The sequence below is a fragment of the Oncorhynchus mykiss genome, chromosome 24 (assembly GCF_057628025.1).
Source record: "Oncorhynchus mykiss isolate SJ-2025 chromosome 24, ASM5762802v1, whole genome shotgun sequence".
NCBI classification, from domain to species: domain Eukaryota; kingdom Metazoa; phylum Chordata; class Actinopteri; order Salmoniformes; family Salmonidae; genus Oncorhynchus; species Oncorhynchus mykiss.
This window is the reverse complement of record NC_143045.1, coordinates 12,820,459-12,837,130: the sequence shown is the minus strand read 5'-3', so window position 1 is coordinate 12,837,130 and position 16,672 is coordinate 12,820,459. Positions and strand designations below refer to the sequence as shown.

At 40.4% G+C, this 16,672-nt stretch overlaps 1 protein-coding gene across 6 annotated transcripts in view; it reads left to right on the top strand.

Annotated features, from left to right (window-relative positions):
- Positions 1–2,944: 2,944 nt before the first annotated feature.
- Positions 2,945–16,672, top strand: part of LOC118936592 (alpha-2-macroglobulin) — a 37,010-nt gene continuing 23,282 nt past the window's right edge. For 3 of the 6 annotated variants that reach the window (XM_090218328.1, XM_036961976.2, XM_036961975.2), the window contains exons 1-15: positions 2,948–3,437; positions 4,021–4,201; positions 4,518–4,674; positions 5,307–5,359; positions 6,298–6,318; positions 6,632–6,797; positions 6,916–7,000; positions 8,405–8,555; positions 8,686–8,806; positions 10,711–10,820; positions 10,967–11,137; positions 11,385–11,618; positions 11,833–11,917; positions 14,419–14,564; positions 15,166–15,315. In XM_090218328.1, coding sequence (XP_090074454.1) covers positions 3,352–3,437; positions 4,021–4,201; positions 4,518–4,674; positions 5,307–5,359; positions 6,298–6,318; positions 6,632–6,797; positions 6,916–7,000; positions 8,405–8,555; positions 8,686–8,806; positions 10,711–10,820; positions 10,967–11,137; positions 11,385–11,618; positions 11,833–11,917; positions 14,419–14,564; positions 15,166–15,315 — 1,917 coding nt within the window. In that variant the 5' untranslated portion in view covers positions 2,948–3,351. Of the gene's footprint in view, positions 3,438–4,020; positions 4,202–4,517; positions 4,675–5,306; positions 5,360–6,297; positions 6,319–6,631; positions 6,798–6,915; positions 7,001–8,404; positions 8,556–8,685; positions 8,807–10,710; positions 10,821–10,966; positions 11,138–11,384; positions 11,619–11,832; positions 11,918–14,418; positions 14,565–15,165; positions 15,316–16,672 lie in introns of all 6 variants that reach the window. The other 3 variants (XM_036961977.2, XM_090218329.1, XM_090218327.1) reach the window with 3 other exon arrangements.

Here is a 16,672-nt window from a genome sequence, read left to right as displayed (position 1 = left end):
GCAAATAACGGGGATGTTGGCCATGTCAGATGTTTGGAGAATGTCCTGTGCTTCCTGCTTGTTGAAGAAAAAATATTTGTCTAATCCGAGGTGAGTGATCGCTGTCCTGATATCCAGAAGCTCTTTTTTTGCCATAAGATACGGTTGCAGGCCAGGGGAAGCTCGGGCGGGTAGCAGTGAACCAGGAACTGAGGCTGGGGCAAGGGGAGTAGGTCTGGAGCAGAATTCAAGGAAGCAGTAGAGTGGGGGCAGGGAAGCTGGACTGACGAGACGAGGGACTGGAGACAGGGACCAGAGTCAGAGCAGACGGAACTGTAGTGGAGAGAAAAGCAGCATCAGGCTAGGGAAACAGGCACAAGAGGATAACATGATCTATGCAGGAACAAACGGCTTGAACCGCAGACTGACTGAGCAGAGGCTACGGTCTGGCCGCGTGGAAGTGGCAATCACATACACCCACACAGAGAGAGAAAGGGAGAGAGCACTAGGGGAGACACAGGATGAAAATAGTGCCCCCTACCCTACAGAAGTTAGGGAGACACCGGATGAGAAGTAGAGGGCGTGGCAGGAGCAGATGTAACAAAGTCCAACAGGTCATCAGGTGTACTGTGATTCATATAACATTTGTTATGTTCATGGGGAAGGAAAACTGGGGGGGCACAAATTCTATCTGGGGGGGTCCATGCCCGGCTTTGCCACCTTGTAGAGTCGGCTCTGTGTACAGTGTTGTTCCCTGAGGTAAAAAAAGTCAAAAAGGTACACATATGAACTCACATGGTACAACCTCAAGTGAATCTTCCAGCAAGACAATATCCCCAAGTACAAATCAAAATCCCCCAAAAAGGGTTAATTGACCACAAAATCTACATTTTGCAATGGCCATCTCAGTCTCCAGAAATCAATCTGTGGTTTCAATTGATAAGGAAAGTCCATAAGCACAGATGAAGGATATCAAGAATCGGGAAACATTCTGTATGGAGGAATGGTCTAAGATACCTCCCAATGTGTTCTCCAATCTCATAAGGCGAGGGTGCTGGATTATTGAAAACAGGGAATCCAATCCTTTTCACCCTTATCTTTTTGAGATGATTGGTATTACTTGTTAAACAAAATATATTTCTCTGAACAATTGTATTAGTATAAAATAATATAATTGTTTAAAAAAAATGCTTACCATATACAGTTGCGAGAAAAAGTATGTGAACCCTTTGGAATGACCTGGATTTCTGCATAAATTAGTCATACAATTTGATCTGATCTTCATCTTAGTCACAACAGTAGACAAACACAGTGTGCTTAAACTAATAACACACAAATTATTGTATTTTTCTTGTCTATATTGAGTACATCATTTAAACGTTCACAGTGTAGGTTGGAAAAAGTATGTGAGTCCTGTCAATGAGAAGAGATTGGAGATGTTGGTTAGAGCTGCCCTGTGCTATAAAAAAATACTCACAGAATTTGAGTTTTCTATTCACAAGAAGCATTGCCTGATGTGAACCATGCCTCGAACAAAAGAGATCCCAGAATAATTGTTGACTTGCATAAAGCTGGAAAGGGTTACAAAATGATCTCTAAAAGCCTTGATGTTCTTCAGTCCACGGTAAGACAAATTGTCTATAAATGGAGAAAGTTCAGCACTGTTGCTACTCTCCCTAGGAGTGGCTGTCCTGCAAAGATGACTGCAAGAGCAAAGGGCAGAATGCTCAATGAGGTTAAGAAGAATCCTAGAGTGTCAGCTAAAAACGTACAGAAATCTTTGGAACATGCTAACATCTCTGTTGACAAGTCTACGATAAGTAAAACACTATACAAGAATGGTGTTCATGGGAGGACACCACGTAAGAAGCCACTGCTGTCCAAAAAAAAACATTGCTGCACGTCTGAATTTTGCAAAAGAGCACCTGGATGTTCAACTGTGCTTCTGGCAAAATATTCTGTGGACAGATGAAACTACAGTTGTGTTGCTTGGAAGGAACACACAACACTATGTGTGGAGAAAAAAGACACTGCGCTCCAACATCAAAACCTCATCCCAAATGTAAAGTATGGTGGAGGGAGCATCATGGTTTGGGGCTGCTTTGCTGCCTCAGGGCCTGGACAGCTTGCTATCATCGACGGAAAATTGAATTCCCAAGTTTATCAAGACATTTTGCAGGAGAATGTAAGGCTATCTGTCCGCCAATTGAAGCTCAACAGAAGTTGGGTGATGCAACAGGACAACGACCCAAAACACAGAAGTAAATCATCAACAGAATGGTTTCAACAGAAGAAAATACACCTTCAGGAGTGGCCCAGTCAGAGTCCTGACATCAACCCGATTTAAAATGCTGTGGCATGACCTCGAGAGCAGTTCACATCAGACATCCTAAGAATACTGCTGAACTGAAACAGTTTTGTAAAGATGGATCGTCCAACATTTCTCCTGACCGTTGTGCAGGTCTGATCCGCAACTACAGAAAACGTCTGGTTGAGTTTATTGCTGCCAAAGGAGGGTCAACCAGTTTTTAAATCCAAGGATTCACATACTTTTCCCACCCTAAACTGTGAATTTTTACACGGTGTGTTCAATAAAGACATGAAAACGTATAGTTGTTTGTGTGTTGTTAGTTTAAAAAGACTGTCTGTCTAGTGTTGTGACTTAGATGAAGATCAGATCAAATTTTATGACCAATTTATGCAGAAATCCAGGTAATTCCAAAGGGTTCACATACTTTTTCTTGCCACTGTAGCTCAATGTTTGTAATATTTATTTATATTATTTTTATTTATAGTCTTTTTTGCTCATCTTTATCAAGAGATCCAATCATTTTTGAACCCACTGTATATTATAAAGGGGCGGCAGGTAGCCTAGTGGATAGAGCGTTGGGTCAGTAACCGAAAGGTAGCAGGATTGAATCCCCGAGCTGATAAGGTACAAATCTGTCATTCTTCCCCTGAACAAGGCAGTTAAACCACTGTTCCCTGGTAGGCCATCATTGTAAATAAGATGTTCTCAACTGACTTGCCAAGTTAAATATATATAGATATATTTTTAATATGGACTAAGTAAAAAACAGGCATTGCATGCAAACTATTGAGATGTAATCAGGTCATAGTGCAAGCCAATGTCCTGCACTGTACTGTAAGTATATTGATGGTGCATGTGTAGTCTCCATGCCAGAGAATCTGTCAATCACTGAAAATCACTGTTGTTGACACAAATTGGTCAAACATTCACAAGACTTTAACTTCAATCATTCCTCCTGGCTACACCAGTTCCCCTGCTTGTACTCTACACAGTGCAGTAGGGAAGTCTTGCCAGTAGGAATACTGGGACATAGGCTGACTTTTTATTTCTCTCATTGAGTCATGGTTCCTTCTGGGCTTCATGTTTGGAGATGGATACTATTTGCCTGCTTTCACTGGCTTTGTTTCTGTCAAGAAACTCCAAGACCGTAAGTAAACCTGCACAGTCAGTTAGACTTTAGTAATCAGATGTGGCGTCTCGTCCTGAGCAAATGTAGAACTGTTTTTCATCTACCCTTTCTGCAGATATTTGTTCTGTGTATTTCACCTATACGTATAGGCTTTTTAAAAAGGAATCTTTATTTTTTTATCTTAATTATTATTATTATTTTTTTGGCCCGCCCCTCCTCTTTGGAGGACAAAATAAAGGTTTTTATTTTGTTGTTACATGTACTCTGTACACACATTTTACTTGCATGGCGCCGCAGGAAATGCAGACGAGCATTGTGTTTGACATAAATTAATTGAAAACCTGCACTAACACATATTATGTGTTAGTGCATTGCACTTTTCATGCAACCTGTCTACTTTTGTCCAGATAATTGCGGAATCACATATCAAGCAACATTATGGACAAAACATTCAAATCGTGTTGCTGCAGGATTATTTTTGCTATAACAATACTTGTGAAATTAAGATTCTACATCTGTAGTTTCTTGTTTAGAGGTGCACTCTCATTTTGTACTGATTTTCCTGTATGTTTGCTGCTGTGCTGGCATATGTTCTCTCTAGGGTTTACATGGTAGCCATTCCTGCAGTGATCCAGGCAGGCTCAGAGGCCAAGCTTTGTGCCAGTCTTCTGCAGCCCAACGAGACCCTGGTCATGACCATATCTCTGATTGTTGATGAGCAGAGCAAAATTCTTCTCCAAGAGAGTTCTGACCAAGAGTTTCACCGCTGCTTCCAGTTTCAGGTCAGCCAGCACTGGTCGACATCCAGAACCATTCCAATAAGAGTACACAGTACTTCTCAGCTTTGTGATGCATCTCTTCATTTTAGTGCAATGCTATCTTATTTGATGGGAAATATCAATGTGGTGGCTTTTCTGGAATTCTGGCTGAAATTTGACATAAAAAGATGACATTAAGTACTAAAGAAAAATAATTTTAAAAACACACTGATGAAAGGAGAAGTGATTGAATCTTCACAACCTTGACATTGTTGCAGCACGTTCTTACCAACTAAGCCACACTGGATCATATGTCATTGGTTCATTGTCTCACTGACAGGCCCCTCAGGTGGAGAGTGACCAAGTGCAAAACTTTAAGGTGGAGGTTCGAGGTGAAACGTTTCTATCGACAGAGGAGAGAAAGGTCATGATCAAACCCTACAGTCCGATGACATTCATCCAAACGAATAAACCAATCTACAATCCAGGACAAACAGGTAATTTTACACAGAGCCAGGGACCTACACAATTAGTTTCCTTGCTAAGAAACAGGACAATTAGGTGGGAGCATGTTTCTATGATGGTTTGCTCTGTCATCCCAGAGACACTTGAAACAGCACCATCAGGTGCAGATCAAGAACAAATCCGCTGTGGGTTCACTCAGAATATGTACACTGGCATTTGAGGCAACATCACATGTTACAAACTGTTCTTCTCCTGGACATTATCCGTTGATTCCAATTGGCTCATTCATCACTCCTACTCTCCCCTGTAACTATTCCCCAGGTCGTTGCGGTAAATGAGAATGTGTTCTCAGTCAACTTATATTGACAGTGTAAATATTTTCAGCGAACTCAGTGCAGTTTTCCTTTAACTGCAATTGATTGAATTGGGGCCTTAGTACCAACAGTGTAAAATACTATCCAGAGTAGCTGTCAAAAGTTTGTCTTGCAAAATTCTGGTAACTTTCACAAAAATCCCAGGTTTTACAGAAATCCTGGTTGAAAGATTCCTGGAATCTGGGAATCCTTCAACAGGGATTTCTGGAGAATCTGGGAAATTTAGCTAAATTATGCTTCTAAATTTCTCATTGAGTGCTTGTCTTTGTCTTTTCATTGTCTTTTTACAGTGCAGTTTAGAGTGATCACCTTGGATACCAATTTTAGCCCTGTCAATCAGCTGGTGAGTCTTGAAAATGATTGAATATTGAAAACAATGACATCTATTTCATCTTCATTTGGATCAGTATCTCAACTACTTAAAAAAAATGACAAATACAGAAGAATCTCAAGGATTGTTTCACATTACTGTCTGATAGATGTAGCAATCAGGTATCATGTAACACTATGTATGATATTGTCCAACCAACTCAACTCTACGGCCTTGTGGTTAGTGTCCTCCTTGAGAATGGAAGATTTAGGGTGTCAAGCCTTACCAAAGAACGGGATCAGATGCCTCTCTACTTGGCACTGAACATTAAGGAGATGGATTGAGGTTAATGCCCAGCAATAGACTAGCATCCTGTCCAGGCTCCTTCACTCTACAGAAACAGGACATAGGCTCCTGCCTTATGGACAGGGACAAGGCTTATGATGGACAATATACTGTAAATGATTATTTTAATTCAGTAATCAACTAGCCACAACATGTTATACACATCTCGTTAGTACTCCATGAACAATAAGACTTTGGAAATGGGAAATGTTTTGAACAACTATGGGGCAAAATCCAAATCTTTAGGCCATGTTTGTTTGATAAGGCTACACAAACATTTGAGACCCATAGCACTCAGTGCAAAGGTTCTGCAGAGGTTCTCTAAATAAACCTGCGTGTGTGTATTTTAGGGTCCTCAAACATTCACCACAGGACATGGGATTTTCAATTAATTTACTGTAGGTCAGATTGGAATGTATGGGATTTTTTTCCTGAGATTGAATTAATCTACTGAATTTATTTTAAAGTCCCAGTGCAAATACTACTTGTGATATTTAGTTGAGGAGACAAACCCAAGCACCTGCCTAATTCCTATAGTTGCATACAGCTTTGTTCCTCAGTTCATTTTGGGGGAATTTTAGTTATTCATAAAACATTAACCAACCTTTTGTCTTTGTCCTTCACAGTACAATGTTGTGGAACTTGAGGTAAGACCCTTATTAGTCTGTCAAAAATACTACAACATGATAAGACGATGACTCCACCAGCTAGGTAGGTCATCATTCATTTCCACATGGCAGTTACCAGAAGACTCCATATCAGCTTTATGTGAACACATCTGGGCCACCTTCAGAAAGCAAACTTCAGAACATTGCAGATAGAAATGTCATGAATAGAACTGACGTGACTCCTTATTCTACATGTCAGACAGGCATGTTTGGCTTACATAACATGTTTGTATCTGAACGTTCCACAGTCTTGTGCCCTGCTAAATGTGTCCCTTGTTCTATGAATAAACAGGATATTCGTCAGAACAGGATTGGACAGTGGGTCAATACATCATCTAGCGGCAACATTCTGCAGCTTTCACACCCCCTGAACTCTGAAGCACCCGTAGGATTATATGCTATTGTAGTGTGGATTGGTGATAACAAAATATACCATAACTTCAAGGTAGAAAAATATGGTAAGTTGAGCTTCTTTATTTACCTTTCATGCTCGGTAATATTATGGATATGGCAGTTGAATCATTAAATCACTATCCAGGAACATTCATGAGTTAACTGCTGTTCTATTATATCTAGTTTTGCCAAAGTTTGAGATCAAAATGAACTTCACCGATGAGATCAGCATTGTTCAAGAGGAGTATAAATTAGAAGTGTGTGCAACGTGAGTCTACACTATCGCCGTTTTGCAATGCACTGTTGTTATGTGTAACTCCACTCATGTCACTGTCTAATTAATCGCATTGCGCAAATGCAGACTTTGAGTCAAATACTAATTTAATTATTTGAATTACTTTTGCATACATCTCAAAATAAGTATTTACCGAGTGGCGCAGTGGTCTAAGCCATTGCATGTCAGTGCAAGAGGTGTCACTGCTGTACCTGGTTCAAATCCAGATTGCATCACATCTGCCTGTGATTGGTCCCATAACGTGGAGCACAATTGGTCAGGGTAGGCAGTCATTGTAAATAACAATTTGTTCTTAACTGACTTGCCTAGTTGAATAAAAAGTAATTCAGTATTGGAATGTATTTGGAAATACAAACATTTTAATCCTCCATACATTTGTCTGTTTGGTCCTAGGGGTATTTAAAATAGTGTATTTGGAAACAAATACTTAAATATGCATGTATTTGGGCCTCTCGGGTGGTCTAGAGCACTGCACTGCAGCGCTAGCTGTGCCACCAGAGACTCTGGGTTCGCGCCCAGTCTCTGTCGCAGCCGGCAGCGACTGGAGGTCCGTGGGGCGACGCACAATTGGCCTAGCGTCGTCCGGGTTAGGGAGGGTTTGGCCGTTAAGGATGTCCTTGTCTCATCGCGCACCAGCGACTCCTGTGGCGGGCAGGGCGCAGTGCACGCTAACCAAGGTTGCCTGGCGCACGGTGTTTCCTCCGACACATTGGTGCGGCTGGCTTCCTGGTTGGAGGTGCGCTGTGTTAAGAAGCAGTGCAGCTTGGTTGGGTTGTGTTTCGGAGGACGCATGACTTTCGGCCTTCGTCTCTCCCGAGCCCTTACGGGAGTTGTAGCGATGAGACAAGATAGTAACTACTAACAATTGGATACCACGAAATTCTGGAGAAAAGGGGATCATATTTAAAAAATAAACTATAAATATGCATGTATTTGAACCCAGATCTGTGCTAATGACAAAAACTAAATGAAGACCTACAATGCTACTACTGCTCAAAGTTATAAATTGCTTCTAATAATTTAAAAGTTTGAGACAGTGGCATTTACATGAACAGCTGGGCCTTTAGTAATAAAGCATCTCAGAGTAGGATTGCTGATCTAGGATCAGGTCTCCCCCTATACATGTGACACAAACGATTACACTGATCCTAGATCAACACTCATACACTGAGAGGCTTTATCTTTACAGGTCTAGATGCATTGACAATGTTGAAAGTACTTGACTTAAAGAAAGCCTGCAGGTATAATGCATTTGAACTTGTTGTAAGCAGCATGTATGAGCCTTTGTAATGTCTCATATGAGGTTTATAATATACTATGTCTCTCTAAGTAGGAAATCTGTTGTTTTTGATGCTTTTCATTATGAAATAAAATCAGATACACGTATGGACAGCCTGTACCTGGAAAAGCAGACTTAGAGTTGTGCCGACCTTTAAGGAACGATGTATTCATATCAATGAGAATTGATGAGGAAACTCATCGAGTAGTTCCTGATTATACAGCCCCCTGCCACAAAGAGTCAATAGAGGTCTGTATGCTTTCCTGAAGAAACTATCATCAGTATAATTGTTTTTACCAACATATTACATTTGAATGTGATGTGGTTAAATGTATTTAAATCAGTTCTTAATGTCTGTGGTTTTGCTTGCTTTTCCCAGATGGACCAAACTGGCTGTGCTTCTCATGTCTTCAACATGTCCATTTTCACAAAGAATGGTGGAGAGAAAATGCTCATAGACAGGTTTAGTTTTAATGCAAAAGTAGAGGAGGAGGGGACAGGCAAGTAATTTATCACAAGAATTTGGAGTTGGGAAAAGTGATGACAACATTTGCCTGCAATCACATGAAAACACATTTTTTGAATTGAGAGTGAAAGGCATGATGTCAATATGTTTAATAAGATTGTGGAGACCTGTGTTTGACCTTCGGTGCTACACCATAATGTTATATACAGTGGGGCAAAAAAGTATTTAGTCAGCCACCAATTGTGCAAGTTCTCATACTTAAAAAGATGAGAGAGGCCTGTAATTTTCATCATAGGTACACTTCAACTATGACAGACAAAATGAGAAAAAAAAATCCAGAAATCACATTGTAGGATTTTTTATGAATTTATTTGCAAATTACGGTGGAAAATAAGTATTTGGTCACCTACAAACAAGCAAGATTTCTGGCTCTCACAGACCTGTGTACCTCTTCTTTAAGAGGCTCCTCTGTCCTCCACTCGTTACCTGTATTAATGGCACCTGTTTGAACTTGTTATCAGTATAAAAGACACCTGTCCACAACCTCAAACAGTCACACTCCAAACTCCACTATGACCAAGACCAAAGAGCTGTCAAAGGACACCAGAAACAAAATTGTAGACCTGCACCAGGCTGGGAAGACTGAATCTGCAATAGGTAAGCAGCTTGGTTTGAAGAAATCAACTGTGGGAGCAATTATTAGGAAATGGGAGACATACAAGACCACTGATAATCTCCCTTGATCTGGGGCTCGACGCAAGATCTCACCCCGTGGGGTCAAAATGATCACAAGAACGGTGAGCAAAAATCTCAGAAGCACACGAGGGGACCTAGTGAATGACCTGCAGAGAGCTGGGACCAAAGTAACAAAGCCTACCATCAGTAACACACTACGCTGCCAGATACTCAAATCCTGCAGTGCCAGATGTGTCCCCCTGCTTAAGCCAGTACATGTCCAGGCCCGTCTGAAGTTTGCTAGAGAGCATTTGGATGATCCAGAAGAAGATTGGGAGAATGTCATATGGTCAGATGAAACCAAAATATATATTTTTGGTAAAAACTCAACTCGTCGTGTTTGGAGGACAAAGAATGCTGAGTTGCATCCAAAGAACACCATACCTACTGTGAAGCATGGGGGTGGAAACATTATGCTTTGGGGCTGTTTTTCTGCAAAGGGACCAGGACGACTGATCCGTGTAAAGGAAAGAATGAATGGGGCCATGTATCGTGAGATTTTGAGTGAAAACCTCCTTCCATCAGCAAGGGCATTGAAGATGAAACGTGGCTGGGTCTTTCAGCATGACAATGATCCCAAACACACCGCCCGGGCAATGAAGGAGTGGCTTCGTAAGAAGCATTTCAAGGTCCTGGAGTGGCCTAGCCACCAACCCCATAGAAAATCTTTGGAGAGAGTTGAAAGTCCATGTTGCTCAGCAACAGCCCCAAAACATCACTGCTCTAGAGGAGATCTGCATGGAGGAATGGGCCAAAATACCAGCAACAGTGTGTGAAAACCTTGTGAAGACTTACAGAAAACGTTTGACCTCTGTCATTGCCATAAAATGATATATAACAAAGTATTGAGAAACGTTTGTTATTGACAATACTTATTTTCCACCATAATTTGCAAATAAATTCATACAAAATCCCACAATGTGATTTTCTGGATTTTTTTTCTTCTCATTTTGTCTGTCATAGTTGAAGTGTACCTATGATAAATTACAGGCCTCTCATCTTTTTAAGTGGGAGAACTTGCACAATTGGTGGCTGACTAAATAATGTTTTGCCCCACTGTATATATGTTTTTAATCATGTTTTAAAATATTGTGTAAACTGCACTGCAATTGACTTCTGCATTGTGAACAGTCATTGTGCATCATGGTGGCATGTGTTCTTGTTAAATAAACCATCCTATTCTCATTTGTTTTCCTTTGACAGGTATTACACGGTCAGAGGAAAAACACATAGCGGTCTCCTATGTGATTGGAAAACTCACGTTTGTCGACACACCCAAAATCTATGAGCATGGATCAATTATCGAGGGCAAGGTAAGTCCAGATCCAGTGTTATTGTTCCTTGAACTTTGTTGAATTGTGGATGCCATTTGTTCTTTGACATTCCTGTTTACTTAACTACTAATGGTAGGTAACAGTGACAAACAGATGTAGCATGACATTACTCCTTTTTTCCTCAGATAAACGTTGTTCACTTCAACAACACACCTATCTCTGACATGTTAGTCTACCTGTTGGAGAAGAAAGGCTGGTCCTCACATCATCTCCAGAACCTAACCACGGACAGTCATGGTATTGCCAGTTTCTCCCTCAACACAACCACTATGCCCAAAGAGGATATTAACCTCATAGTAAGTATGATTCCTTCTAAGGGTTTGAAAGATTCTGAGACTCTTTATGCTCCATCCCAAATCACCCCATTGACCCTACACCCTGAGGTCTATCATGCTCTTGTGAAGATCTGAGAAGATTCCATTGGTATAATAAGCAATATGGTGAAACTTCCACCTATCCTATCAGAGGGTGAGGTGGAGCTCTAAGGGTCGATTTGGGATTGGGCCTTTCGTTATACTCTCTCGTCCCTCTGTTGCTTTCCAGGTTAGCAACACACCAGAAGCAGAGAACACTAGATACAGGGTCCCCTATTTCAACAGGGGGCACCACGTACTCTCACTGATCCAGCCCACTGCCCCTCACAGTAAAACATCCAGCTCTCTGGCTATTCAGAAGACGGAGAAACCACTGGCATGTGGGGAGGAAGTGTCAATCACCATCCAGTATGCTATCGTAGGGGAGACCGTCCCAAAGGGCTCCGTGGATGTCATCTACCTGGTGAGTAGAACCAGAAACAAGTTGTGACAAGCTGCAAACCCAGGGTGCATCCGAAATGGCACCCTATTCCATAGTGCACTATTTTGAACAGGGCCATTTCAGACATAGTCCCAGCCTCTCACCTTTGAAGGAAGGATGTCCCTATACAACACCAATACTCCTCATCATCTCCTTATTCCTGACTTGATGGGAAAACTGTTTTTCCCTCCTCCAGGCCTTATCCAGAGGGGCGATACTTCAGCATGGACATATGAAGGTTACTGTACAGCAGGGGAGTCCTGGTGAGGATGATTTATTAAGTAAGTATGGACCTACTGAGAGGTGCTTGATGACAATGACAGTGTGTAAGGTTACATACGCACAATAATGCGATTATTGTGGCTAGACAGATTAATATAACACTTAGATTAAAACGTTTACATGCTTTGCAAGAAGAACACTTTCCCTAATAATCCTGTTAACATGGAAGTCTGAAATCAGGCTACTGATAAATAAACGTTCAGCCAAGTTTAAAATAAACTTTTTACCACAGCCACCATGCTATTTTTGGGAAGCATATTTGATTCTGAGTTCGGACATTTATAGTGTGTATGTGAAAACGACTTAGAAAACACATACATTCAAACTCACTTCCCTTGCGCTAAAGAAGGCAGATCGCTCGGCTGGTGCTAGCAAATGAGCAGATCAAATACACTGCTGGAACACCATTAAGGTGTTTACATGTTTGCATCACCGAATAAGGTATTTATAAATACTAATAATTTGAATGATTGTACAGAAAACCAGGGGCCTCATTCATAACCGTTGCGTAAATTTAACACTAAATATCTGCGTGCACCATTTCTGAAAAGACTGCACATACACACACAAATATTGAGATACATAAACTTGGTGCATGCCATACATAAGCATGTTTCTGATTATACATCAGACCTGTTATAAAACTGTGCGCGCATCAACGAGCATTATAACTCCTCCTAGAAAACGCTCATCGTTCATCTTTTAAGGTATTGGAATTAGGCCAAGACAGTAGCTACAGGAAATAGTAATGTTGAACTTGATCAAATGTCTTTGGAGGTGTTGCCAGAATTATTTATTTTGCAGTGACATTTGCTGTAATCTACCAGGCCATTTCTGAAAGACAAAACCAATTGAAAATTGTTGTGGACCTCTAGAGAGATCACAGGTCGCAGTTGTAAATGAGAACTTGTTTTCAACTGGCATACCTGGTTAAATAAAGGTTAAATTTAAAAAATATTGTTTGAATGCATCAATGTTTTGCATAATTTTTTCCCTAAACATAAATATGCTGCACTGCTCACGAATTCTGAAACATTGTCTAAAATGAAAACAGTAGGCCTACTTAGTGGTAGCCTACACACTTCAATACAAACAATCAACTGCTGTTCACCTGTTAAATACTGTATGGTATAAACTTCGCTCCCTGTCCAATGCGAAAGTTAAAAAACGTGAAATTACAGTATAATAGCCTATCTAATAAGCCCAATTACATGTGCGATGCACATGGTAACTTCTTGTGTGGCTACTTCGGGAATATGAACTCATTATGGCCAGAAAATGTGATGAATTTATTCTGCATGATTATTGTATTGTGTTTGAGAAATTCAAGTAGCCTATCCTAGGCCTATAGGCTATTTCGTGGGTAGCCTATGAAACCATCACAGCCAGAAAAGGTGAGGATTTATTCTGCAATGATCATGGTAATGAAATTAATCATTAGAAATAGGCATCTTTCAGAACACAAAGATAAAATACATCGATTTTCGCTCTTCTCGCTAAGGGAAAATTATTATTATTAGTAGTATTATTATATTTAGCTACCTGTTTTTTGTTATGAATAAGAGTCATATATTCCTGCACGAGGCTACTTTTGCCATCTTGCAATGCAGTACTTCAACCACTAGAAACTGTGCGTACGCATGGTCTGAAGTTTACAGGAGGACAGGCACATTCCCACTTCAACTTTTGAGTGAAAACTGGGCATGCATGTTTAGGGGCATATTTTGTGCATACCCAACGTTTTATATGCCCCTGGTGTTTTAATCGGTTATTGAAGGAATTTAATTCCTCTGTTTTAATTCCCAATTAAAATTAAACACTCTGTCAATTCATAAGAATTTGTATGATCCTTATTTTATAGAAATAGACAGAGCCCGGTCTTAAAGTCAAATAGCAGCCTTTATTCACGAGAGTACTGCCCCTTACACATTTTACTACAGGTTATAAACTGAAAATGACGTCAGCGTTTACTAAATTTTCCGTCTCTTCTTGACACTGGTAGAAAGGCTCTATAGTTCTCAAGAGTTCCCTCCTCGCCTAGAGCCAAGGTCAGCCAGTGTATTTAAGCATTCTAGTCAGTCTGGAGATATAGTTAATTCATTTCTACCAAGGAACAGACTGTCATTGATCTCATTCTTGATTATTTGCACACATTATATTCAGAACTAAGATTAAAAAGAAAGTTCATACATATACAGTAACATAATAGTATTCTGATTAGTACATATACAGTAACATAATATTATTCTGATTAGTACATATGCAGTAACATAATAGTATTCTGATTCGTCAGGCCTGGTTGAAATGTATACATAATTAGTCATCATTGATAAAAATCCCCTTAACATCGGTGTATGCTTTCTTTGAGTTTGGCTTCACACCGATTAAGATAAAGAGTAAGGTGACTATTGCATAATCTGTTTTCAGCCATAATCCGTTTAATATCGAATTATTACGGTGCATGTAAACGTACTCAGTGTGATATGCTCTTGCTTTGCAGTAACTGAGGGTGAAGTCACCTTGAAGTTGGCCGTGGTTCCAGAGATGACGCCGTTGGTACAGGTCCTGGTGTACAGTATGCTACCCAGCGAGGCTATAATCGCCCACAGCATGAACTTCCCCACTGAGAAATGCTTCAGACACAAGGTGTGTGTGTGTGTATGTATGTGAAAAATATGGGTTGTTTATGAATTCGAAGAACCAATAAAAAAACGTAGGTGCTGGATTTTAGGCTGGAAGCAACCACCACAGGTGTCCGTTCAGAACACGAGCAGGAAGCAGTAGTTCTAGTTCTAGGGTTTAATGAAGATCCACACAGAAATACAACACCACCCTCTCTGATTCTAACGTTAATTGTGGTTTTGTAATAGAACATATAGGACAACTTAGGCTATAGCACAGTATGGGAAAAATATGCCTATTTGCATGTCAACAAACTAAACTGGACCCAAACACATGCTAGATGCACAAATAAACAATGGAGCAATGTAGAAAGATCAACACATTATAAAACATAATAAGCATGAGCGACCTACAACCGAAAATTGCCTAGCACAACAGACAAAAGCTAACACATGCTAATCGCTAATAAGCATGCTAAATAGTAATGCATTCCCGACGACAATGCTCATGCTGACGCTAAAGGGAGTACACAAGCTAGCTAGCGACCATTTTAACACAAATGGTACATATTTACAACAGACACTAAAGGTGTATCATGTACACCTATGCATGTCCTGTGTGCCAGGTGTTTGTGGAGTTCTCACCCTCAAAAGCAGTCCCAGGGGAGGAGACCACCCTGCAGCTCTCGGCCCAGCCCGGCTCCCTCTGTGGCCTCAGTGCTGTGGACAAGAGTGTTCACATCATGGAACCAGGGAAGAGGCTGGATGCTAACAAGGTAACAGAGCTTACTGAAGTGAATGTCAACAGTCATACCACCATATAAACAGCTTTTGTGGTGCTGGCCACAACAACCAGCTTCAGGGGAATAAGAAGTGACTACAGCAGATATGGAGTGGGTGTGTTCACAGTGGGCCATTTGGTGTGCTGGAAAGCATATCCATATTGGTACTTAAAGTGGAAATGTGAGTTATAGATCTACGTGAATGCAAGTCTAAGAAGCAGTATATCTGTTCTGTGTGCTATTTCTTTTTTACTTTTGGTTTTGTACACCATCTTCAAACAGCTGAAACACCAATATTTCACAGTGGTTTAGATGGTACAATGATTCTCTACACTATACTCACATGAGTCAGCGGCATACACTACCGTTCAAAAGTTTGGGGTAACTTAGAAATGTCCTTGTTTTTGACAGAATCACTTTTTTGTCCATTAAAATAACATCAAATTGATCAGAAATAGAATGTAGACATTGTTAATGTTGTAAATGACTATTGTAGCTGGAAACGGCAGATTTTTTTATGGAATATCTACATAGGCGTACAGAGGCCCATTATCAGCAACCATCACTCCTGTGTTCCAATGACACGTTGTGTTAGCTAATCCAAGTTTATCATTTTAAAAGGCTAATTGATCATTAGAAAACCCTTTTGCAATTATATTTGCACAGCTGAAAACTGTTGTGCTGATTTATTTATTTATTTTTATTTCACCTTTATTTAACCAGGTAGGCTAGTTGAGAACAAGTTCTCATTTACAACTGCGACCTGGCCAAGATAAAGCATAGCAGTGTGAACAGACAACAACACAGAGGTACACATGGAGTAAACAATAAACAAGTCAATAACACAGTAGAAAAAAAAGAAACAATAAAACGTGTCTTCTTTAGACTAGTTGAGATTGAGAATCTGTAGCATCAGCATTTGTGGGTTTGATTACAGGCTCAAAATGGCCAGAAACAAAGGACTTCTGAAACTCATCAGTCTATTCTTGTTCTGAGTAATGAAGGCTATTCCATGCGAGAAATTGCCAAGGAACTGAAGATCTCGTACAAAGCTGTGTACTACTCCCTTCACAGAACAGCGCAAACTGGCCCTAACCAGAATAGAAAGAGGAGTGGGAGGCCCCGGTACACAGCAAGAGGACAAGTACATTAGTGTCTAGTTTGAGAAACAGACACATCACAAGTCCTCAACTGGCAGCTTCATTAAATATTACCCGCAAAACACCAGTCTCAACATCAACAGTGAAGAGGCGACTCCGGGATGCTGGTCTTCTAGGCAGAGTTCCTCTGTCCAGTGTCTATATTCTTTTGCCCATCTTAATATTTTATTTTTATTGGCCAGTCTGAGATA